This window comes from Marmota flaviventris, chromosome 6 (genome assembly GCF_047511675.1).
Source record: "Marmota flaviventris isolate mMarFla1 chromosome 6, mMarFla1.hap1, whole genome shotgun sequence".
NCBI classification, from domain to species: Eukaryota; Metazoa; Chordata; class Mammalia; order Rodentia; family Sciuridae; genus Marmota; species Marmota flaviventris.
This window is the reverse complement of record NC_092503.1, coordinates 19,509,810-19,535,501: the sequence shown is the minus strand read 5'-3', so window position 1 is coordinate 19,535,501 and position 25,692 is coordinate 19,509,810. Positions and strand designations below refer to the sequence as shown.

The window sequence follows — 25,692 nt, the reverse complement described above, 5'->3', positions numbered from 1 at the left end:
CCTGATCTCTCTCAACTAGAATCTGCCAAAGCTGGGCTTGGAGCCAGCCCAAAGCTCTTATCATCCTATGGCCACATCTTGCTCAGCTATCTTTCATTATGTGAACTGGCATGTATCCTACAAATGCAAATTTCAATTTCCAAGCCTTAGTTGCTCAGTAGTTAACAAAAAAAAACATAAATAGTGATCCACTTTTAAAACACAGAAGGAACAAATCCAAACTTGAGGAAACAATATTTGTGAAGGAGACATGGTTTAGTAGAGACAAAAGAAAATGGCAGGGAAGCAAGAGAAAGGACCCTACAGGTTGCTTTCACTGGCCTGTGATCCGTTCTTTCCCTCCTCTCTCCTTTCCCTCCTTTTCCCCCCTATTTTCTTCTTCCTTTAAATGTGTCTTCAGATTATTTTGCCCAAGAAAAGGGTTTGGGCTTGGGAGACGGGGTTGGGAAATTGATCATTTCTTCTTCTTACCTTCAACCAGCCAAACACAACACCATGTACATGAACAAACCTACCACAGTGAATTCCACCTTTTTGTCTATCTAAGAAGCAGCCATTTTTTAAAACAAAAGAAATAGAAGAAAGACCAGGAGAGCAGAGGAAGGAGACTAGAAGGAGGGATAGAGGAGAGAAAGAGGAAGCACTGGGGACTGGAATGGAGCAAATGAAATTTCATGCATGTATGACTATGTCAAAATTAACCCAAATATTACATGACTTCAATCATGTAATTTATGAAACTTGTACTATATGAGATCAGTCTAAGGAACATTATTGTTCTATATATTTTGCAATAATGGAAACATTGCAACAAGTTCATCAAAATGAAAAATAACTAAGGATATTCTAACATTATTTTCTGGTAAAATATTGCCTCTTTTATCTCAGTACCTTTGATTGGAGGACTAATGAGCTGGGATACACTAAAAGGACAGGAAAACTGAAGTTAATAAATTGCTTAGCATTATCATCTTTTGAGTTTCCCTAATTAGTGGTACTAATTTAATAGGAAAAGAAAAATTAAAGGTAGGTGAAGTAACATACAATATTTTGTATTGTCTCTTACGATACCACTTATTCTAATTAAAATAAGAAAGAAACATTCATTTATTAATTGAATTTTTCTCATATCAGTTAGAAAACAAATGATGATTGGGAATGTAAATGTTCTATTTTTGAGGATAGTTATGATTTTTTTTCAAAAAAGACTTGATTTCATTTTAGTTTCAAAATTATTTAAAAGTAAAGAAAAGAAAAATGTTTTATATTTGTTCAAAATATTCTGTTATTTGGTATTTTTATGTAATTATAAAACAGTGGTATAAATTTCAATTTTATCTGTAGAAAAATCATTTTATTTTCATGAAGTCTAGAGTTTCTATCATTTTAAAGCATGGAAATATTTACAGTTCAATTCTGACTCTACATATGGAAATATTCAATAATTTCTAATATGTTAGGGAAGGTCTTCTCCTCCTAAAATGAGGGATAACAGGGCTCATACTTAGCCTTCTATACTAAACAATAAAAAAAAAAACTTGATAAAACATGAAACAACCGTCTGTGTTCAGACATTGGAAGGGAGTACATGACTCTGATGCCAGAGAAGCGAAGGGAGATAAACAAAGTAAACCCTAAAATCACTCAAGCATTTTTCCTGGAGGAAATTTTCTAATTGTCCAACTAGAGAAACAGAGTTTGGTCATCTTGCTAATTTAAGAAGACAGAATCATAGTTTGGGAGGCCAAGGAAGCTACAAATTGCAGTACAGGTAAGGGAGAAGATGGATCTGTTCAGGAGAAAGAAAAAAAGCGAGTCCCATAAATTTCCAGAGATTTTCCCTTGATTATTTGACTATTAATCTGCATTGAAGTAGAGTGGAATTCTTAGAGTCCAAGTAAAGAACAATTTCTAGGGAATGGAATTTGCAGAGCTGACAAAGACAAAGGCGTTTTTCCAGTTTTTAGTTCTTCTTCCTCCTCCTCCTCCTCTTCTTCCTCCTCTTCTTCCTCCTCTTCCTCATCTTTCTCCTCCTCCTCCTTTTCCTCCTCCTTCATTGTGATGAGGCTCACTATATTGCTTCAATCTTGAGATCCTCCTGCCTCAAGCTTCCCAGTAGCTGGGATTACAGGCGTACACCACTGCACCTTGGTCATATAACAATTTTTTTCTGATTCCAATTTTTCTGATTTTTACAATTTTACTTAAAAATAATTGTTTGAAGTAAACAGGTAGTTGTGGGAGATGGTGCTATAAAATGCTTATAAGTAGTGTATTAAAATGGTAGCCATAAGGATGGGAAGGAAAAATGAAAGAACGTTAATGTAGGATTCTTACATCATACAATTTTATGCATGTAGTATAATGGCAAAGTATTAGTGGAATATACATGTGATAAGTTAATGGTGCCTACTGTCAATGAAAGAGCAACCACTGAAACAAAAAGAGGTCTAGCTACTAAGCCACTATTGGGAATAGCATGGAATGCTAAAAATGAAGGCAGGAAAACAGGGAAAAGGAACAAAAAACAAATGTGATAGGTAAAAATGAAAAGACATAGCAAACCATACTGATTATTGTAATAAGTGAATTATTAAGCAATGAAGGGCAAAAATTGTCAGAGATGAAAGCAAGACCTAATTATATGCCATCCACAGGAAACTCACTTAAAGTGCGGGGTGTTTTGATGTTTAGTTTTGTACAAATAAGTGTGAAAGTATTTACAAACAAATAGAAAATGGGGAAAAGTTAAAGTACTCAGATTAAAAGCAACTCTTCCTTAATTTTTGACTAGTAACTTTTTCTTCCAACAATTAACACGATCGTTTGAATTCACTAGAGCAAGTCAGACAGAGCCAATACCTGGTTATGTTTTCTTTGCCATCACTCTGGCCTTATGTATAAAAAGTTGCTGAAGAATGAAATTATCTATAATTCTATTTCATAATCACAACAGAATTTTATAATCCCTGTTTTTGTGAACTAATAAGGTTTAATTGTATAAGAACTTTTGTGTGGGAGCTGGGGATGTGGCTCAAGTGGTAGCGCGCTCTCCTGGCATGCGTGCGGCCTGGGTTCGATCCTCAGCACCACATACAAACAAAGATGTTGTGTCCACCAAAAACTAAAAAATAAATATTAAAAAAAATTCTCTCTCTCTCTCTCTCTCTCTCTTCTCTCTCTCTCTCTCTCTCTCTCTCTCTTTTTTATTTAAAAAAAGAACTTTTGTGGCTAAACATCACTTTTTTTCAGTGCAAAAGATAATTCTTACCCTTGGAGCAATGAATAAATATGAATATAAACAAGGAAAAACTTAAACTGTCTTATTTTTTAAAACCATAAAATAATACAATCATTTCAATCTATAAAATAAATTATTATTTAAAAATCTCCAAAGCCAGGATGGGCTAAATTGAGATTCACAATTGAATCTAAGATAATCCTATATGTTCTAATCTATGTTCTTAAGGTTCCTCAGCATATAGGAATTTTTCTGGGGAGAAAACCTTTAGGATGTGAAATATCCCTGTGTTACAGGTCATACGTAAAGGAGAAGTGAGCTGCTGCTGGATTTGCACAGCCTGCAAGGAGAATGAATACGTGCAAGATGAGTTCACCTGCAAAGCCTGTGACCTGGGGTGGTGGCCCAATACAGATCTAACAGGTACAAGCAGCTTCAACTGTAAACTTTGTGTGACCCTAACTATTGTGCTTTCTAATGTCCATCATTCAAATGTGAGCCATTATGTCTTTTCAATGTTAATTTACAGCCCACACTTTCTAACTGCTTGTTGTCAAACAGTATGCACAGACATCTTATAAGTTTTCCATAATCTATATTTCAAAGAAATCTCATTTACATCTAAATAAAAGTGAGCTGTTATATTGTAGGATATTCTGTTTTAGAGGTATTTTCAGTTTTTCCTTTTTAATATTTTATCGAAATTTTTTCTAGTTAACTGAACTTACGTTGGCAACCATTTTTTGAATATCTACTATGAGTCACAACTATAGACTGAAAAGGTACAAAGGATGAGATACAATCTTAGCTTTTATTTTGCTTAAAATATGTAAGGAAAGAAACATGGGGAAATTATATAAATTAAGAATATAATAGATATTTATCAAGTGCAATAAAAGGTAGATGAGGAGATGAAAGGAATTCTAGGAAACAAAACATGGGAAATTTAAAAGTCTGAAATACATCTGGGGAAACCATGGGACCAGCACATGTAGCTAATCAGTAGACACAAAGGGCTGGTAGAAAAGTGGTTGAAAACAAGGCTAGGCAGGACACTGGCAGTGGTGACAGGGACTTCCACATAACCTTACCCTGTGTTTATTCTGGCTTTAGCACAGGAGAAATACTGAAGGATTTTATTTTATTATTAATGTATATAAGTATGCATATTAGATAATATAAATATACATAATGTATGAGTATATGATGATTATTGTATATAAAAATTATATATAATTACATATACAATTAACAACAAATAAATATCAATCTGCAAATTGGAGCAATCTGATTTGGGGAGAGAGGAGGGGAGGGAAAAGGAGGGTACTGGGGAAAGAAATTGATCAAATTATGTGCATCTACTGAAGGGCTTTGGAGTGTTGAGATGGAATCTCAAGGTGATTTTGATTTGCATTTTGCTAATTCCTGGAGATGTAAACATATTTTCATGTATTTGTTGGCCATTTGTAGTTCTTCTTTTGATAAGTTTGTTTAGTTCTTTTGCCCACTTATTAACAATATAGAGATTCCTCCAAACAGAAGGAATGGAACCACCATATGACCCAGCTATCCCACTCCTCAGTATGTATCCAAAAGATCTAAGATAAGCCTACCATAGGTGTGCAGCCACATCAATGTTTAGAGCTCTATAATTCACAATAGCCAAGCTATGGAGCCAACAAAGGTGCCCTTCATCAGATAAGTCGATAAAGTAAGTATGGCATATATACACAATGGAGTATCATTCAGCCATAAAGAAAAGTGAGCGTATGGCAATTGCTGGTAAATGAATGAAACTGGAGACTACCACACTAAGTAAAATAATCCAGACACAGAAAGTCAAAGGTCCAATGTTTTCTTTGACAGTGGAAGCTAGTCAAGAGTAAAGAAAAAAAGAGAGTCTGACACAGTAGTGCACACCAGTAATCCCAGCATTTTAGGAAGCTGAGGCAGGAGGTTTAAAGTTCAAAGCCAGCCTCAGCAACTTAGTGAGGCCCTGTCTCAAATTAAAAAATCAAAAAGGCTCTGATGTGGCTCAGCGGTTAAGCAGGACTCTATCAAATACTATCAAATAAAAGAAAGATCAACAGAGTAGAGTAAGGGGATTGAGGGGAAGGGATGAGGAAAGGGATAAGGGAAAAACTGTGGAATGAATCTGACCTAACTTTCCTATGTAAAATATATGAATATATTGCAGTGAATCTCACCATTATGTATATGCACAAGGCAGAAATTTAAAAAAAAAACAGTAAGTAAATACCAAAAAGATCAGTAGAGAAAAGGAAAGGGAACAAGGGGAAGAGGACGAGAGGGTAAGGAGAAGTACTTGGGACTGAATTAGAGCAAATTATAATCCATCGTTTATAATGATATCAAACTGAATCCTAATGTTATGTATAACTAATATGAACCAATGTAAAAAATGTGGGGTGGGGAAAGCATCAGAGGAGAAGAGGAGGTTTTTACTTGATTCTAAAGAAGAATATAACAATAAAATTCTTGTGGTTTATTCAAACCATCTATAAATGGCTGGATAAGTAGAACCAGGTCACATAACTAAAATTATACATATTAAGTGATAGTACCATGTAAAAGATTAACTGTTACAAAAAAAAAAAAACATTAAAGTGAGTTATCAGAAAACTTTTGGAAATCACCTAGTACAAAGGCCCTTTTTAAAGAAAAGGAAATTAGATCAGAATATTTTTGAAGGTACATACTGCACTCATTTTTTTTTTTTTTAAAACTCTACCTAAAAGCTGGCTTTCAAACTTTCATGTGCCTAAAAATTACTCAGGAATTAGCCTCCTCCAGAGATTCCCATTTGCTAGTTCTGGGGTGGGATCCTACAGATTCTGATGCAATCAGTGCCTGCCCTTCCTCAGGTTTAAACTCTTATGCTATGGTACTAAAATACCCTCTCACTCAAAGCCCAATGCCTTAGACATAAGAGTTACCTAGTAAATGTTTGTTAAATTGGAGAATTAGACAGAAGGGACTCATCCAAGTTCATCTAGATTAATGTAGCTGTTTATTAGAAAAATCAGAATGTAAATCCAGGGTTTTTTCTCCCATGGGCAATGGTCCCTCTGATGTCATTTATCTCCTTTTTCATGCAGTGGGCTGGCATGGAAAAGTTTTGCCAGCCTCCTGTGGACCCAATCCACCCCCCTCACTCTATGTTGTCTCTTTTCTAATTTTTCTGGTCCTTTATAATATGAGCTTCCTGCTGGGCATCTTTTTCTTGTATAAGCAGGTCCCACAGAGGCCAGTTCTGTTTTGGAGCTGAGGTTGATTTAACAGTCATTCCTCTCTGCTCTCTGAGATCACAGATGATTGAAGAGACACAAAGACAAAAGTGATCCCTTTCTTAGGTTGGTCTTAGAAGTCAGAAGTCCTGGCTTTGAAGTACAAGAGTTTTTTCTCTTGTCCACCTTCTTTTGAACTTTCCCAAACTTCCTATTGCTCTGTTTTCACTTGAATTAGAGTTTACCTCATACATGAAAAAGAACTTTATCATATTTTAAAACATTAAGATACCAAAAAAGAAAACCTTTTATAAAAGATTTAATATATTGTAATAATGGAACTCAAAGACATGCGTTTTATTCCCTGGAGATCTTCCATTGTGGGTATATTGTCAGCCCACTGGAAATCATAACTACCATTGATGAGGACTCTTTAACTTGGTAAAGCAAAAAGAAAGCCTCTCTGACTATACACAGAAGGATAATAGCGTAATTATTTTTTCTAAAGATGTACCATATTGTGCGGCATCATAGATGTAAGTCACTTTAACAGTCAAATGAGTCGAGCCAGGCAATGGCTCAGATTCTGCCTTTATCTCTGCAAAGCAGCTACTCTTGGATCATATATCCAAACCACTTTGTAAATATTACCTTAGGATCTTACAGAGCATGCATCCTGCATATTAATTTATGCATATATTTTAATGACACCTATTATTTCTGCATTCCTTTCACTTGCAGACATGAGTGGAAAAACAGACCCCATTTGCCATGTGAAGCACAGAGCAAGGGCAGGGGACGTGGCAATGTGTTGCTGATGTTGCCATGGTAGTGGTAGTTATGAAGAGAAAACCCACTGGCATGAAATACCAAAATCATAGAAATACTCTGAAGAGCAAAAGCACTGCCTTTAAGTAGATGTTTTTGTTTTCAGTAGTGGATTTTTTAAATTAAATTTTAATTTAAACGAGAAATCAAAATTTGAGGAATGATTTTTTCCTGAAGGTAGATTTTCTGAAAATATTTTTGAATTACTTTTCTAGATAGCTACTTTTTTTACACATTCCAAAGATGCTAATATCAATGAATAAAATATGCTTTTAAGTGACTTTAAAATTTTCATCAGGATGTGTCATGTTTTGGCTATGAAGAGAAATCATTGCATTTCTTAGAGGAAGTGTTTTTTGAAGCTTTTAAGTTTTTCATATTTTCTTACTGGGAAAATGCACATTTGAATTCAGCATTTTTATGCTTTATGTCTTATGATGCATAAACAAGATTCTCTCACAATGATATATAACATGACAGTAGTTTAATAATTCACTAACCAACTATAAGTAATCCAATACTATTTATTTCTTTTAAAATATCAAATAGCATAAGAGGATTTATCAGAAAGACAAGACTACATTGAAACTTCCCTCAAAAAACAGAAATTAATGTTACAGGAAGTAACAAATTTAATATTTTTCTGCATCCCAACAGTTGTGTGACCTCTCACACTACTACCTACTTCCTTATTTAATTCTGTTAGATACCCTGCTATTTGTTTAGTGTGAGGCATGTTTGGAGACTTGAGGATTTACAGAAGAATGAAACAAATATGAGGAGTGTCATTTGAAACTGCACATGTAAACAGTTAATTAGAATAAAAGTCCTACAATAAGGATATGTGCAAAATGTCATACAAACACCAAGAAAGAAGCAATTGTTTTTCCCTGGGAAGAGAAAAGCCTTCACAGGAAAATAAAAAAAAAAAGAAAAGGAACATTTAAGCTGGACATTGAATTAGAAATAGAATTTCACCTTGTAGTCAATTGATATTAATGAAATAATATTAAGGAAAGCATATTTCTCTGAGGCCTTATACAATCATAAAGTAGTAGGAATTGCCTAGAGAAGCTTTGGGTGAAATAGTTATTGCCTTTCTTTACTTCTTGATTCATGTTAAATTTGACTTGATCTAATTAGAAAGAAGTCTGATGTCAAACTTTAGCCTCTCAAATATTTTTTTTTAACAGAAAAAAGAAAAAAAATACTTTATTAAGATATAATTCACAGGACTGGGAATATAGCTCAGTGGTACCGCACTTGCCTAGCATGTGCAAGGCCCTGGGTTTAATCCCCAGCACTGAAAAAAAAATCTCTCTATATATACATATACATGTGATATATATGTATAATATATACATATATGTGTGGTTGTTATATTATATATATAAAATATAGCAGAAATTTCACCTATGGTGAGCACACAGTTCAATGGTTTTCTTCTGAATATTTGTTATCCCCAAAGGAAACACTGTACCATTATCACTCCAACCCTTACAAATACTTGACACTAAACAAGCACTATTCTGCTTTGTTTCTCTATAGATTTGCTCCTTCTTGACAGCTCATATAAGGGAAATCAAATATTTGATTCAAAAATTAGAAGTAGCTTCTGGTCCTCGGATTAGAGTTGTCACCACGTCTCAGATTTTATTCAGTAATTTGTACTCTCCTAGCAGGAAACTTACTTGTCTGATGGCTCTGGATTCTCTGGGATAACAGTAACCATGAACATTTGCCAAGTCTTTAAGTTCTCAGGACTTCAAATGTCATATGAACAACACCATAAAGTCTTTTTTTCAATCAGATAGGCTAGGGGTCAAGTAGGCTTAGCACATGACTTACCACTGGTTAAAGGTAATTGCTACCCCTTCTAGTCCTGGGAGACCCCAAAACATCCAAGTGGCTGGTTAACACTTTTTTATGCCCCCCTCTCCACCAAAAAAAAAAAAAAAACTCATTACATTACATGTAGATAATTTGGACATTATAGTTAATTCCATCAAGATGAACAAAGCTAATGCTTCTCAAATGTAGAAAATCTAAAAATATATAGGAAAGAAGAGAAAAGAAAGAAAGTCAACTTAGAAGAAGTTATTCAAAATTTAAATTATCAGCTCTAATCTACAGGTGATTGATTCTGTTTTGAGTGAGTCTGAATTGGCATTGAAGAGTCTGGTTTTCACAGAAGGAAAAGAATTTAGGATATTCCCAAAAGAAAAAGCAGTCATGGTGGAGTTGCCAGAATGTTTCTGGCTGTTTCCATGACAAACTGCTACTGTTAAAACACAAGAATATTTAATCTCCTTGTAGCATAAAGACATTTTTTTTAATCTATATATGATATACTGAGTAGGATAGAGATATTTTGCAGCTAGACTTGGACAAATTTATGATCACCTATGGAGATGCCTTTAGTATCTGTCTTTGACTTTTGCCTATGTTGTGGGAATTGGGATTTATGAAATATATTTTAAAATTTGAAACTTCACTGGTGACAAATCCAGCTTTCTTACTGATAAATTTCATTTGGCATAACCAATTCAACAGCCTGACTCAGCTTCACATCTTGAGGATGATAAAAGGACTCTACTGGGAATTTCTGCTTTGAGCTATCTCAAAGCAATAAGACAGATCTTGATAGGTCAATCTGAAGATGAAGTTTATTTGTACATGAATAAAAGCTTGCACTGGATATCTTTTGAGTTCTTGGTGACCTGTACTCTCCTTTTTATAACACAACTTCTGCCTTTAAATGAAAACACTATTTAAGTACATTCTGTGAGTCTTCTGAATCCTTTCAAAGATCTGAACTCTTATCCTTTCAAATCTTTGCATATATAAGATACATTGGAAAAGTTATTGTAACATACGTTTATATTATTCCTCAAGTTATCTTTACTATCAACAGCTTGCTATAAGTGAATTATTGAGTTGGAGTAATGACTGTCTCTAGTAAAATCTAGGCTTAGGTGAATTCCTATTACTAGTAAGGTAACTAGTAAAGATGGGCTCAGATTTATATCCTGAAGTCAGTAAAGAAAAATACAAATAAGCAAGAATACACAAAAGGGAGTATGATATAAGAAAGAAACTTCTTACAGGTATCGTACACAGAATTCCACTGTGTTGTCATCAGCTCGCTGTAAGGACTTAGGGTTAACAATCAACGGTCATGGGACTTCTGTTTCTATCCTCCCAGGGAAGCTCAGTTTAAAATCACTACAAGGTATAATCTCAAGTAACATTAAGGTTCCCTTTTATTTTTTTCACAAGATTGGGAATAATGAAGATAATCTTACAAAGTTTAAATTCATGAAAACCTTTTTTCAATCTGTGAAATTCTCCATAAAGTTTGTACTTACCATTTCCAGTTCCCATATCATTGGATTCATAAGTTGTAATATTCTACCTAAGAAATACAAATCTAATTGTAATTTAGCAGTTGTAAGGATTGTTTCTTTTCAACAGGAAAATTCTCCAACCTGTTCAGAAAACAAACATACTATTTGAACGAAGGCACATTTGTAAATCATAGAGGGGGACAACTGTCTGCAACCCATTTGGAGATTGTTTAAAGGATCCTTTTGCAGTTTTATCAGCCAATGCCCATCTTCACAACTTTTGAAGAATAATTAAAACAGAAATTAAGTATGAACTAGCTTCATCTTCTGCTATCCTGGAAAGGTTTTCCCAATAATACATTATCAGGGTGTCAATTTGTCCCTCTTAGAATAAATTCTTTCATTTTTTTTTCATGAGGATTTTCTCCAGTGTCCATTGGATAGTTTATCTGGTGCCACCAGATAGGCATTAGGGCTTTGCCAATATTTTCTTTATGGATCTTACAACATGATCATTCTGGGATATTTTTAGAACATTTTCTGACTGATTTTGTATATCTGAAGTTCAATCTGTGAACTTCCCTATAAAGTTTTTATTATTGAAAAATGCTTTTTTGTTGTTTTGTATGACACAATTGGGTAGAGTAAGGACTTTTCATCAAAGCATGTCTAAAATATTTATATCTCTGTATCTTTATTAGTTTTACACTATCTTTACTTTCTATAGTACCTTTTTTACTATGAGTCAACCTTCATGAGAGTAATTATTTTAGGTAACATTATGATATCAAGTAATTAATATCATTGCTTATTTTCAGAAAACATCCAAAGACCTAAAATGTTTCTGAGACTGAAGTTGTGGCTCAGTGATAGAGTGCTTCTGTAGAGGGTGTCAGGGTATTGGATTTGATCCTTAGGATTGACCAAAAAAAAAAAAAAAAGAACATAATTTCAAACAAATGAATCATTCTGGAACCATATGTACCATTAGTTTATGTATCTTCTTCTTCATTTTAGCAGTATCCAAAATATACCATAGAGAAGACTGTAGTTCAGTTATTATTAGAAATATTTAGGTTGTGGTAAAGTATTGGACTTTATAATACTGACTGTACTGCTTATTGTATATCAAGCTTAGAAGTGTTCCTTCTTAATTTTAGTATAAAAACATAGTAAAGCAATTTTAAGTATAAAAGTCATAGCAAAGCAATATCAAGTCAAAATTTAGTACTGAGTGCTCAAATTCTATTCTGAGCAGGAACACTTCTTGAATGATAAAAACACATACTGAGATTCTCCTAAATTGATTAAGGTTTATAAGGTTGCTATTATGAGAATCACATCAGTAGATAGAAAAAGGAAAGGAGAAGTAGCAATAATTCATAATTACCTAATTAACTGGTAGACAATGTTGGGCAGTTACTGTAATAGGAATTTATTATGAGGTAACATTAGATTTAAAGACTTAGCGAAAACCTAAAAATGTTTTGACTCTTTATGTCTGAAACTGCCCTAAGGCAAGGGATTTTAGCATTGTCTACTGGATTAGGGTAGGTTTAGTGGATAAATTAGTTATCTCTTGCTCTGTAATAAATTACATAAAATCTAGTAACTTAATGCAACACACACTTATCATCTCAGTTTCTGCAGGTCAGGCATTTGTTTAACTGGGTTCTTGCTTTGGGATCTTTCACAGGACTAGGGATGGAGTCTAACCTGAAGGCTTGATGGGGGAGGGGTACACTTCTAAACTCACTTATGAGGTTGTTGGCAGGATTATACCTTGCCTCAAAGATGTTGAACTGAGAACTCGTATTTTGCAGGTGGTTGGGCAAGGACTGCCCTTAGTTCCTTGTCTTATGAACCTCAACATGGCAGGTTTCTTCAACAGAGTTAGCAAGAGACAGTGTGCTAGCAGGATGGAAGTCATTAACTTATGTAACCTAAGCTTGAAAGCAACATCCATTGGGATGCTGTTTTCTATAGACTAGAAGCAATTTGCCAGCCCTGCTCATACTTGAGAGGAGGAGATTACACAAGTACATAAATATTAAGAGGTGAGGGTCATTGGAGAACATCTTAGAAGCTTCCTATAACAATGGGCAATAGTTCTTCAATATGTGCCATGTTGTTAATTTATCCCTAGCATGGTGTAGACCTTTCAGACCATACAAAAGGAAAGATTCTTATGTAACCCAGGTACCTAGGATTATCTGAAGACTTATGTGCTCTGTTCTGATCTTCCTTATTTCAGTGGAGTCTTTTGTCCGTTGTGATTCTGGGACAATAGCTGTTTCTTGAATTATATGCAGTCTAAGTATTTTAATTTTTAGACTGACTTTTATGTAGTATGTGGGAAGGACAGTTTGGACCTGAGGGGCCCAGCAAGTCAAACTTGGTCACAGCATCTTCAGAAATCTTTCTAAATGAGGGTCTTTAAAACAATATCATTGATATCTCTAGAAATATGAAAGACGGTAAGACTAAATACAGTTGGCCTTCTGTATTTGCTGGTTCTGCATGTTTGGATCCAACCAACAATGGATGGAAAAAAATTTTTCACTGTTGCTAATATGTTTTATGAACTATTCATGTACTGTAGACATATATACATACTATATAGTTAGGACTATGATCATTGTGTTAGCGACCAAAGTACCTGACAAGAACAACTTAGAGAGGGAAAGTGTATTTGGGATCATGGTTTAAAGGTCTCAGGCCATGGTCAGCAGGCTCCATTGCTCTAGGCCTGAGGTGAGAAAGAACATCATGACAGAAGATATGGCAGAGGAAAGTTACTCAATTCATGGTAGACAAGAAGGAGAGGAGTGATGGAGAGAGAGAGAGAGAGAGAGAGAGAGAGAGAGAGAGAGAGCGAGCACAAGGACCAACATAATGCAATCCCCAAAGTATGCCCCCAGTGACCTGTTTCTTCCAGCTACCCCACTTGCCTACAGTTACTAAATTAGTCCACTCAAACTACTAACCCACCAAATGAATTAATTCACTGATGAAGTTACACAGTTCTCATAATTTAATTATTTTACCTCTGAACATTGCTACATTGGGTGTCATATTTCCAACACATTAACTTTTAGGAGAACACTTCATATCCAAATCATAACAATGGTTGAGTTTGTACTTACCATTTACAGATTTTTTCCTTGTCCTTATTCTCTAAACAATGCAGGGCAAAAAAGTATTTACATAATATTTACATTGTATTAGGTATTATGAATAATCTAGAAATTATTTACACAGAAGGATGTGTGGAAGTTATTTGCAAAAAAATATACCATATTATATAATGAACTTGAACATCGGCAAATTTTGGTACCAGTGGGGGTACTGGAACCAATTTCTCATCAATACTGAGAGATAACTTTATGTGGAATTTTTAAAAGTACAAAAGCTGAATTTATTGCTAAAGTATAACAAGGCATAGCTATACTCTACCTGGTCAGATAAGTTTTCTCTGAGCGGAAGAGACTGCTCATTTTCTGTGGGGTTCTTGTAAAGTACTGATTTCAGGGATTCATAAACTTCTGAACATAAAGTGATTCACATCATCTGTAGAAATACAATACTGGTGTGAGACTGCTGTGGGTTAGTGGGTATGCACTTTTTGAAGTGAGTGTGTCCCCTGCTGTGTGATCTTCAGGAGTAAGAGCTAACATCCATTGGTTGGCATACAAAAACATGTTCACTGAGGTGGGTTGGTTCTGACTAACTGAACAACCCTAAAATAGTCTCTGGTGGTTTTCTTGCTGCCAGGACCATAGAACAATGAGTCTTTTTGTACATTTGTGGAAATGTTTTTACTCCCACAGTTTGGGAAATACTGGCCCAGACCAAATACAAAATCCTGTAAAAGGATCGTCTCGAGGGCCTGACATATTTTTCTCTCACTCTAAAATACAAAATAGATGTAATTCTCCATCTAGAGCAAATAAATGAGTGCAGCATTTAAAAACACGATGCTGGTCTCTGCTTGCAAGAGATGGATGAAGAGAGAGTTCATTCCTCTTTGGTGTGACTGTTAGAGACTACTAACTCAAAGACCCGCAAATGCTGGATGCATGTCAGTCATGACTAACAGGAATTTAAGCAGGTAATATAGAATTATGTGGTAAGCATAAAAATGCAGATTCTTCTACACACTCCTCATTAAATTTATGTTTAAAACATTCTGTTGCCTCAAATATACTTGTCTATGAGTTGCACTTGCTTATGGACAATGTGCATAAAATAAAAGTTGTGTTAGTTTATTTCTAACTATCTTATTCTATTAATTTATCACAGCTGAACTGCAACTGGAAGCAGTTTGTTTTTTCTTTCTCTTTCTGAGAATGTAGAAGTAAGATCCATCTATAGGGTGACATCTGATTATCATGCTGGTGTTAAAAAAAACTTAATTTTTATAGGCTCCATAAGTCATGATTGTAATGAGATTGGGTTTAGGGACATGATATTCCAGGGAAGACATAGAAGTACCTTTGTGTAACATTGAAGAATTTAGTGAAAAGCATAAAAATAATATAAATCATGAAGAATGTGGCTGTAGCTATGTCTCTGGTAACTACTGAGTACTGTCACTATTGCTCAGTGGAAATCTCAGGTGCACATTGAAACGATTTTTCTCATTACAGGCTGTGAGCCCATTCCTGTTCGCTACCTTGAGTGGAGCAACATAGAATCCATCATAGCCATCGTCTTTTCTTGCCTGGGCATCCTCGTTACCCTGTTTGTCACTCTCATCTTTGTGCTGTACCGAGACACACCTGTGGTCAAATCCTCCAGTCGGGAGCTCTGCTACATCATCCTAGCTGGCATCTTCCTGGGTTACGTGTGCCCTTTCACTCTCATTGCCAAACCTACTACCACATCCTGCTACCTCCAGCGCCTCCTGGTTGGCCTCTCCTCTGCCATGTGCTACTCTGCTTTAGTGACCAAAACCAATCGCATTGCACGCATCCTTGCTGGCAGCAAAAAGAAGATCTGTACCCGCAAGCCCAGGTTCATGAGTGCCTGGGCCCAAGTGATCATTGCCTCAATTTTGATTAGTGTGCAACTAACACTGGTGGTAACCTTGATCATCATGGAGCCTCCCATGCCCATTTTGTCCTACCCAAGTATCAAGGAAGTCTACCTTATCTGCAATACCAGCAACCTGGGTGTGGTGGCCCCTGTGGGCTACAATGGACTCCTCATCATGAGCTGTACCTACTATGCCTTCAAGACCCGGAACGTGCCCGCCAACTTCAATGAGGCCAAATACATCGCCTTCACCATGTACACCACCTGCATCATCTGGCTGGCTTTTGTGCCCATTTACTTTGGGAGCAACTACAAGATCATCACTACCTGCTTTGCAGTGAGCCTCAGTGTAACAGTGGCCCTGGGGTGCATGTTCACTCCCAAGATGTACATCATCATTGCCAAGCCCGAGAGGAATGTCCGCAGTGCCTTCACCACCTCTGATGTGGTCCGCATGCATGTGGGCGACGGCAAGCTGCCCTGCCGCTCCAACACATTCCTCAACATTTTCCGAAGAAAGAAGCCAGGGGCAGGGAATGCCAAGTGAGTTATCCCATCCGAGTTTGTCTTCTCTCTCTCTCTCTCTCTCTCTCTCTCTCCTGTATTTGTCCAAATTGTTGCCCTCTTCTTCCCCTAAGTTTTTTCTTACTTTTTCTTCCTTTAACAAATTTCACATTCTATTGCAGTAGGAAGATAGAACTTAAAGTTTTTCATTAAGTGTGTATCTTCATTCCTTTGACATAGCAAGAAGCATGAACCAACAGCTGGCTGATCACATCCTCATTTTTGTTTAGAACTTCAAGCTTCAGTTCTCCCAGTAACTTTTTTTCCTTTTGTATGGGTCCTCTCTCTGAGGAGCATCAATACATTTCTGGGGTCTGGGTCAAAGATGCAAACATTAATTCTAATTTATAGTTTGGACCATAGTAGAAGGCAGTTTCTAATTGCTTTTTATCATACTTGGACCACACTATCACTAATTAGAGACAGAGAGCAAGGAAATTAAGCCCCTGAGGAAATGGCTGTTTCCAAACTGGATTGCAGATAAGCACCAACCGTGTCCTGAAATAACATCTCTTAAGTAACTGCTTTATCATCTCTTATTCTTTGAACTTTCATGCATATTTTAATAAAGATGTTATACAATGCTATAAGTAAATTGGGCTATCTCTACTTCAAGTTCATGATTAGGATGGTTTCTTAGACACAAAGCACCAGAATAAATAAAGGGCCAGATAAAAGTGATGATCCCAAATTAGAGAGTCAATGTGAACATCAAAGTTCAGGTGTCTTGTATTCTGGTAATTCTTCTAAGCAGTTTGTATAATAACAACTTCCTATCTTTTCCCTGATTGTTTTAAGAAGAAACATATGCTAAAAATTTGCTTGTGTCATCTTTATGAGACTCATAAAAACAAAATTTAACACTTATAATTTATAATAATAATTTATAATATAATTATAATTTATAATAATTTGAAAAATAACAAGGACACTTGAAGTTGTAAAAAGTATTGAATTGCCAAAAAGCATAAAATTTTTCCATTATCATGATTAATTTTACTCTTTGAAGTAATTCTTTAAAAGTGAAGAATTTTAATAGCAACGATTATAATTTATATACCATAATATAGCTATTCTATTCACTTGAACCAGTAAGTATGTTATTTTTCTACATTTCATAGGCGAGAAAACTAAGCAATTGTAAATTTGTAAAACTTTTCATTGTTATTCCACTTAGTCATTTTTTGCCCAGGTCTTACACTGATATGATTTTTTAAAATCTTAACATATATCAAAAACCCTACATGCATTAAAATTGTGAGTTTTGTAATTTTTATGTGCTAAGCTGAAGCACAAACACCTTTTACAGAAATCATATAATTTTGGAATCTGATGAGGAAGTTTGGGGAAAAACGTGTCTTTGAAATACATAAGGTTATTATTATTTCAAGAAAAGACATCCCCAAGTTTTATCAATGTTAGGATAAAGCCAATAATTTTTGCTACTTCCCACTATGTCAATTTCAATTTATTTACAAGAAGCTGATCACAAAAGTAGCTTAATAATTTTTTCCCCTTGCCGAGGTTTTTGATTCTAGCCAACATCCCCTCAATTGCAACCTCCTGACAAGGAATTATTGTCCAGCATGAAAGCAAAGCAAAAATCCCATGGTTTGAGAGGGAAAAAGAATAGGCTATTTTAGAGTATACCAGTGTAAAATGGCATCACAGTGATTTTCCTTAAGAGGAATGAAATGAGAGAAAGCAAAATGAAATGGAATGAAACTGGAATGTTTATGGGGAGCAAGAGATTCCCTTTATTGTACTACATACGGTGGCTGTCATGAGGGAGACATTCCGCCATCCACCAATATCTAGCTCCATGTTTCTCATTTGTCTGCCTTCATTTTGGCTCTTCAGAAACTTCCATATGATTTTTGGTCACTGAACACTGTTCTGAGAATCTGTAGAATTGAGATGTCCCGTGATAGTGCCCAGGAATATGCATTTGTGACAACTGTATAGGGCACCTGTCCAAGAAAATTGTGACTAGTGAATGGTAAGCAGTGCTTGCTGCAGGGATGAGATGGAGTTATCCGACCTGACACTAATGATGCTTAGCACTTCTCGAACAGCCAGACTTCACTGTTCATTTTTGATGACCTTCCCACACCTGGACAGCTTTCCTTATAATCTGAGAAAATTCCTTTCACTATTAAAAATTAATAAATTAATTCCACTTGGTATCTTGTCTATATAGTTAGCAATGGAATCTTGCATTTGAGAGAAAAACCACCTTAGTCTACATGAACTGGTTTGTTTGTCTAGGAAGTCCTGGTTTCACCAATAAATTATTTAACACTTAGCTGTAACTTATCAAGAATTGTCTTAGTGTTATGTTGAGAAACCTAGTTCTAATTAACAATAATAACAGGGGCTTTCTTAGTACAATTTGTAGCTTCTCTGATATGCACCATGCCAATAAGCTGACCCACAGAGGGTATTTGGAACTAAACTTCTATGGAGAACAGTCATTTGTTTACTCATTTATTCGGTTGTTGCTTCTGTTGTAACTCTCTTTGAGACTATAATTTTAAAATGTAACAAAAATCGCAGTGCCTCTGCTTTTACCTTTTCTTATTGCCATTTTATGTTTTCCTGGTTTGTCTCCAAAGTTATAAAAAACACAATCTAATATTTTCTACAGTAATAAAAATCTAACAGAATTTTGTCAGCTGAAGCAAGGGATTGGAAGCTCTAGAGAACACATCACCCAGTGAGTTTATTACCATCTGGATATGTAATTCCTACATTCATAGTGCACTGAGGGTATTCAGCAGGCTACATGTGTAACTATAAACACAGAGCAGATGCTGAAATGAACTTCCACCTGATCTATATGTTGGAATATGGTTCTAAGAAATTGCAAGTCCAACAACATCCTCATGATAGGCTATCTCTGAAATGTAGGGGAAGGATGATATTGCCTGCGTTTTTGCAAAGAGTACTTGAATTTTATATTTTACTCATAGTCAAATATCTAACAAAAAGGTTAGGACCTTGCTTTACATTTTCTGAGATATAATAGAGGAGGAGTTTAATCAGTAAATCTGAAGTTTGGTTTACTTGAGTTATTTATAGACAGAAGCCCTTTTAGGCATGTTGATATATTATTGTCTTTGACAACTCTTATTTCTTTAGTTGTTTTTTTTTATGTGTCATCAAATGGGAAAATATTAAGGCATATGCTAATATAAAGATATAGGAGATTTCTCTTTTCTGGCAATAGAAGAAATGCAGAAATCCATGGGTAGTTATAAAGAAGTAAATTATTTACATTCAAGTTATTTATCACTTCTGTTCAAGGAAAAATGAGTTAACATCATTCCACTGAAAGTAAAATATTGTGCAAATGACATGCTTCCTTAAAACGTAATTATATCTGTGACTCAATGTTAAACTCATATTTTTAGTTATTTTCAGGATAAATAAACTCAATGAGTACCAAATAATTTGATGTTACATGAAGCTAAAATGTGACAATATACTCCTTGGACCTTTTGCATACATAGTTACGTGCAAAACTGAAAGCAGTTGCCACAAAAAAAAAAAAAAAAAGGCATCAGACTGATATAAGGGTGTGATTTTAAAACAGATTCCTAAGTGAACACAACATTATTTCACTTCTGTAGTTGTTTCTTACACAATTGACTATGCTTTGAATACAAGAGCTAAGTGAAATATTAAGTGGAAGGATGCTCTGAGGAAATTTCCCTCTTGGTTCTCTGCTACAAAACCTAAGTAGACGTAAGCATTTTGATTTTTCTTTCCTTCTTTTATTAGGAAAGGAAATCTGATAGTGAGCCAACCAATATCACAATCAAATAGCTGTAACATCTTTTTCTCTCTAATAGAAACTCAAACACTATTCTGGCTTGTAAATGAGAAAAATCTGTCATTTTGAAATCATTCTTTTCCTTAATCATACAGTACATGGCTTTGAAATTTATTATAATTCTTCACTTGATTTTATAGCAAGCATCAGGAGTTTTATTAAAATATTTGTTCTAGAATTTTATCACTTGATGGAAACATGTTTTTGAGGATCTACTCTTAATTCATTCCTTTAATCAATCAATCATTGTTTCAATAGTAAGCTTAAAGTATTTAGGTAATTGACATGGTTCTAGATAATATTCAGGATAAAAAGATATAAAATTAAGGTACTGACTGCACCACTCTACAGTATGGACAGACAAAGACCTAAGTAAATATCCCATGTTAAGTGCCATATTAGAGGAGCAATAGCATTCTGAGTGTCCAGGGAAGAGAGAGATTAAGTCTACCTATGAAGTCATATCTGTGAAAGGACTGGAAGGATATTTTAGTAAAAGCAGCATGTGAACCTGACCTGAAAGATTTTTTTCGACAAGAGAAATGGTGCTATGGTGAGATCATTTCACATATAATAATAGAGGTGAAGATTAAAAAATGTTAGCACACAATGTGGATTCTGGTATAAAGGAAGAACATGGAGAAGACTATTTGTGCTACTGGAATCCTAGGCCAGAGGCCTATGCCCAGGGATCTCAATAGGCCAAGTTTGGCCACTTGCTTACAGAAATCCAAATAGTAAAAAGGCAAGCAGTGGTAAAACAGTGAAGGACTTTATTTTAGCATGGGTAACACCAGGAAGTGAGGGACCGCTGTCTGAAGCACCATTTTCAGGAACTAACCATAGTGCAAGGATTTTATTGAGAGAGAACAATGGTCAAGGGTGGAGATGTCTATATAGTTAGCAATCTTGGTCAACTTGTGCTCCAGTTGATCATTGTCTCAGGTTCAGTCTTGCTGGTGTCAGAGAAGCTGCTGCTGCTTGGAGAGAATGATGGATCCCATCATGGGGTGTTTGGTTGCAAGGCCACCATTCCTAGGACTTTAGAGAAGCTGGAAAAATAAGCTGAAAAATAGTACATGTCAGAGAAATTGCATTGAGTTGATTAGGGCAATGACTTGGTCTTCCTTCAAATTCAAGGAGCATCTGTTTCAAGGGTGGGGAAATTTATAGATGCAGGGAGAGGCTTCTAGATGGTGGTCAATATTTTCAGATAAAGTTCAGACAATTTTCTGTAATCCACAAGGTGTCTTAAAGATCTTTGTGAAGTTTCATGATCACGTGTAAGCTTTATGTGATAAAGTGAGCTATAGAAAGACTCATTAGTAGAATTTAAAATTTAAAGTTTTTAAAATTTAAAAACAAGATCCTTAAACTAGAGCAGTGAGATGAAAGTTGAACCCAAGGGATGCCTGTGAAAAAAATCCTGAGTTGGATTTATTAGAACTAGAGTACCAGTTATGGGAGTTGAAAGAAGGAATTAAAAATAGAATATGACCCTCCTATTTGCGCCTGGGTGATGGGGAAAACAGTTACTATTAAACATAGAGGAGATATGAGTAGAGTAGGATGGGAGATGTTGAAGAGTTGGGTTTTAAGCTTTCTGGTTGAAGATGCTATAAAGGCAGCCAAATGGAGGCATCCATAGAATACTCACAAATTCAAGTCTGAAGCTCAAGAGAGGTCTCAGCTAGCGCCCTAGATCTGCAGCTCAATCGCCAGAATGTTGAAAGTATCCAAGAGAGCAATTACAACAGGAGAAAAGAAGAAAGTAAAAGGTAGAACATTAAGGAACACTTTCCCTTAAGAGATGTGATAGAAAGGGAAATTTGAGGGCAATAGACACAAGGTAATAAGAAGAAAGGGGAAACAGAAGGACATAGTGCCTTGGAAACCAAAGAGGAGACTGTCTCAGTCTGTTTAGGCTGCCATAACAAAGTACCACAGACTGTGTGGCTCAAATAACAGATTTATTTTCTCAGAGTTTATGAGGCTGGAAGTCTGAGATCATGATGCCACCATGGTCTACTTCTGATGAGAGGTTTCCCCTTAAGTTTCACACAACCACCTTTCTGATATGAGCTCACATGCTCTGTTCTTTGTATGAGAGGCAGGGAGACATAAACACTCTGTTTTCTATTATAAAAGCACTAAATCTATCCTAAGGGCCCCATCCATAGAACTTTATCTAAACCTAATTACCCACAGCCCTATCTTCAAATATAATCTTACTGGGTCTTATTGAGGATTCAAATAGGAGACAGAAACATTCAGTCTGTATAATAGTCTGTGTCAATATGTTTGAACATGGCATCCAACCAATCCAACCCAAGGAATCCCAAGGATGGAGACTTTACAGTTAACATTGAGAGGTATCAGTTGTATAATGTGGGTAGAAGTTATATTACCATAAATTGAAAGAGTTTGGCATTAAAGAAAGTAAGTAGTTCAGTTAATATTTATAAAGTTCAGGGAGGGGGAGGAATGGTATACTAGAAGAGAACTTTAATCATGTTTGTTATATCTGAGAAAGGAGCCAACAGAGAAAGAACAATTGAAAACATAAAATAGAGAACATGGTTTATGTCAGGAGCCAGACCCAAAGCTCTGCCATTACAATACAGCCATTTGACATCAATTGACAACTATAACAATGAAGTGTCAACTCCAAAGAACATGGTGTGCATGTGGTTGATGCTGGTTCTCTCTTAGCTGTGTGTTTAATGTTTGATATTACAACAGGATGGAAAATCAAGTTGGAAACTTTTAAAGACTATGGTAAAATACCTACTCATGGTTTTATAAGACCTCTGGAATTATAAACATTGTAGGATTTGAGAAGAGACCAGTTATGGAAACCCTAATAAATAGGATGTGCTTTTCTGAAATTCTTGGCAGTCTGAAGGATTCTCAGCCTGTAAGGTATTTTTATTATTATTATTTTGTACAAGAAAAGCAGGTTTTGTGTGTCCAGAGTTAGGTTAATTGGGGATGAAGCAGGTACATTTGTCATGGTATGATTGGAAAGTGCTGGAGACCCTGGGATCCCTCCCTGAAGACCAACCATGGTACCTGAGGCTGTCAGCATGAGAATATTTTGTTTGGGGTAAAGTCTTGTGCCTGATGATAAAGCCAGTCTAAATGCTTTCACTCTCTGAAGACATAATGCTTTATCATTACCTAAGGCACTGCAGGCATTACTTAGAATAAACACACCCTCAAGAGTAGCTTGTGTGTAGAGGATGCTGCTGTAAGAGGTCACCTAGAGAGGTACAGGCTCAAGTATAGGAGTGAATGACTTCAGTACAATGGTGGTGGACACAACTTGCCCCTCCATCAGAGGCAGCAAATTTTCAGTCACCAAATTCCTTGCTTTTGTTCTTGTAGATAACACACCTGATCTAAAAAGATAATAATAACAACATAGAAATAGCTACTTATAATACTCATGTTTTGTTTTTTAAATTCAAAACTAAGACCATGGGCATGGATTATGCAACAACTTCAAAGAGAACATAATTCATTTTGAGTATAGGTTACATTTCTTTCAAATTCAAATAAACCCATATGATTGACATTTTTCAAGTTCTCCAACTTAATATTTTATGCACATACATCAACAATGTGTAGTTTCTAAGCTGAATTCACAAGTAGCTTCACATCATTATCCATAATGGTCCAAGATAGGCACATTCAGAACTTTATTGTGTAAATAAAGACATTGAGGCTCAAAAAGCTCAAGACCACTTTTATAAGAGAAATAATGGATTTAAAAATCATTGTTCTCTGGATAAAATCGTTTATTTTTATTACTCTTGATAGCTGTCTATGCCTGTCACTTTAATAATATATTCATTCATTCATTCATTGAATAAAATGAATAAAACATGGAGCCTGCTCCAAAGGAAGTCATAGTTTATTGATGTATAAATACCCTTACAATAAAAATTAGGTGCATATAATAAACAGTAAAATGTGATTCATGTGGATGGTAACTTCAGAGTCCAATGTTGTCTTAGATGAGCTGCTATAACAAAAATATAATAAATAAGTGGATTAAATAGCAGAATTTTATTTCTCACACTTCTGGAGCCTGGGAAGTGTGAGATCAGGGTGTTAGCATTATTGAGTTCTAGTAAGAGTCCTCTTCATGGTTCAAACATGACTGTCTTCTCATATCCTCACATGATAAAGAATAGAGAGTGGTGAAGTTCTGTATTTTTACAAGGGCTGATTCCATGAAAGCTCCACTCTCTTGACCTAATTACATCCCTATGGCCCAGACTACTAATTTCACATTAGGGTACAACCTCAACATATGAATTTGAATACATAAACATTCAGTCCATAGCAAATGTTTATTGAGTTGTTTGGGTTTTTTCCTAAAGTTATTAGTCCTTGGGGAAATTGCATAACTTCTATGTTGTTAGTTATAAAAACTGAAGAACTGTACTGACAGAGTTATTAGTATTAAATGAGAGAATTTATGCATAGTGACTAGTAAAGAGTAAAATATCAATCATTATTATCTAGTGACATTAAAAATATGAAAATATGAAAGGGTGTATGGAAATTCTTATACTGACAAAACTTTTCATTATACCTTTAGGTTGAGAGAGTTCTAGAAACTAGAAATACACATTACCATGACCAGTTCATTGTATTCATTGCTGTGTAAAATGGGAGAGCTGTATATCTGCTAAAGTGAGTGTGTGCAAGTGCTACTCAGTGTGAGATGCATGTGAGGAAGGATGCCCAATGGCACAGTTTGGCAACCTGTCTGTGCTTGGCCTCAGCCAAGGAAAGATGAGGTCATTTGTATTCCATCTGTTCACCTTAGCATCTAGTATGAAGTGTTATCCACTAACAGGGAAGCAGGCCACATGAGTGTGTTCATAAAGATAGTCCAAGAGCAAAACTATTGATAATTTCTAGAATAAAGAAATTGAAGTATCAGTGAATTCAGAAGCTTCAGGTCATAAGGACTGCCCTACAGTTTCATTAATCATAACTCTTTGGCTGCAAGTTATACATGCCAACTTAACCTAGCTAAAGCAAAAGGGGTTATATAATACAAAGAATGTAAAGAATAATATCAGGGAGCTCATGTTATACACATTTATAAATATGTAAATATATACACACTTATATATACATATATAAATATCTATACATATATATGGGGAGATATTACCATTTTACAAATCATGGACAATTTATTGGTGAAGAAAATAAATGGTCTGTGACTTCTCAGGACTCTATGAGGAATGGGATGGGGTGGTGGGAAAGCAGCAGCAGGAAACCCAGCAGTGACAATGTGGTGATGTAAAGTGCTATGACAGTTCCAGAGAATGCTCGCTTTGGAGGCACATAGAAGGACCTCTAGCATAGACCTCAAAGTCAGGAAAGATCAAAGAAAATCTGTGGACAGTGATTCTCACTATCTATCCCAAAGAGGTATAGTCTTAAAAGGAAGTGCAACCTTCAAGAGGTGAAGCCTAGTGGGAAGAGGTTAGGTCATGAGGGGGGGGGAGGGCATCCCTAACTGCCCTAGTTAGGGACTAAGGCTGACCTAATACTCCTAATACTTTA

At 35.5% G+C, this 25,692-nt stretch overlaps 1 protein-coding gene across 3 annotated transcripts in view; it reads left to right on the top strand.

Annotated features, from left to right (window-relative positions):
- Grm1 (glutamate metabotropic receptor 1) overlaps positions 1-25,692 on the top strand; it is a 380,075-nt gene that overhangs the window by 328,597 nt on the left and 25,786 nt on the right. For all 3 annotated transcript variants that reach the window (XM_027938489.2, XM_027938491.2, XM_027938493.2), the window contains exons 6-7: positions 3,538-3,664; positions 15,314-16,244. In XM_027938489.2, the coding sequence (XP_027794290.2) occupies positions 3,538-3,664; positions 15,314-16,244 (1,058 nt within the window). The remainder of the gene's footprint in view (positions 1-3,537; positions 3,665-15,313; positions 16,245-25,692) is intronic.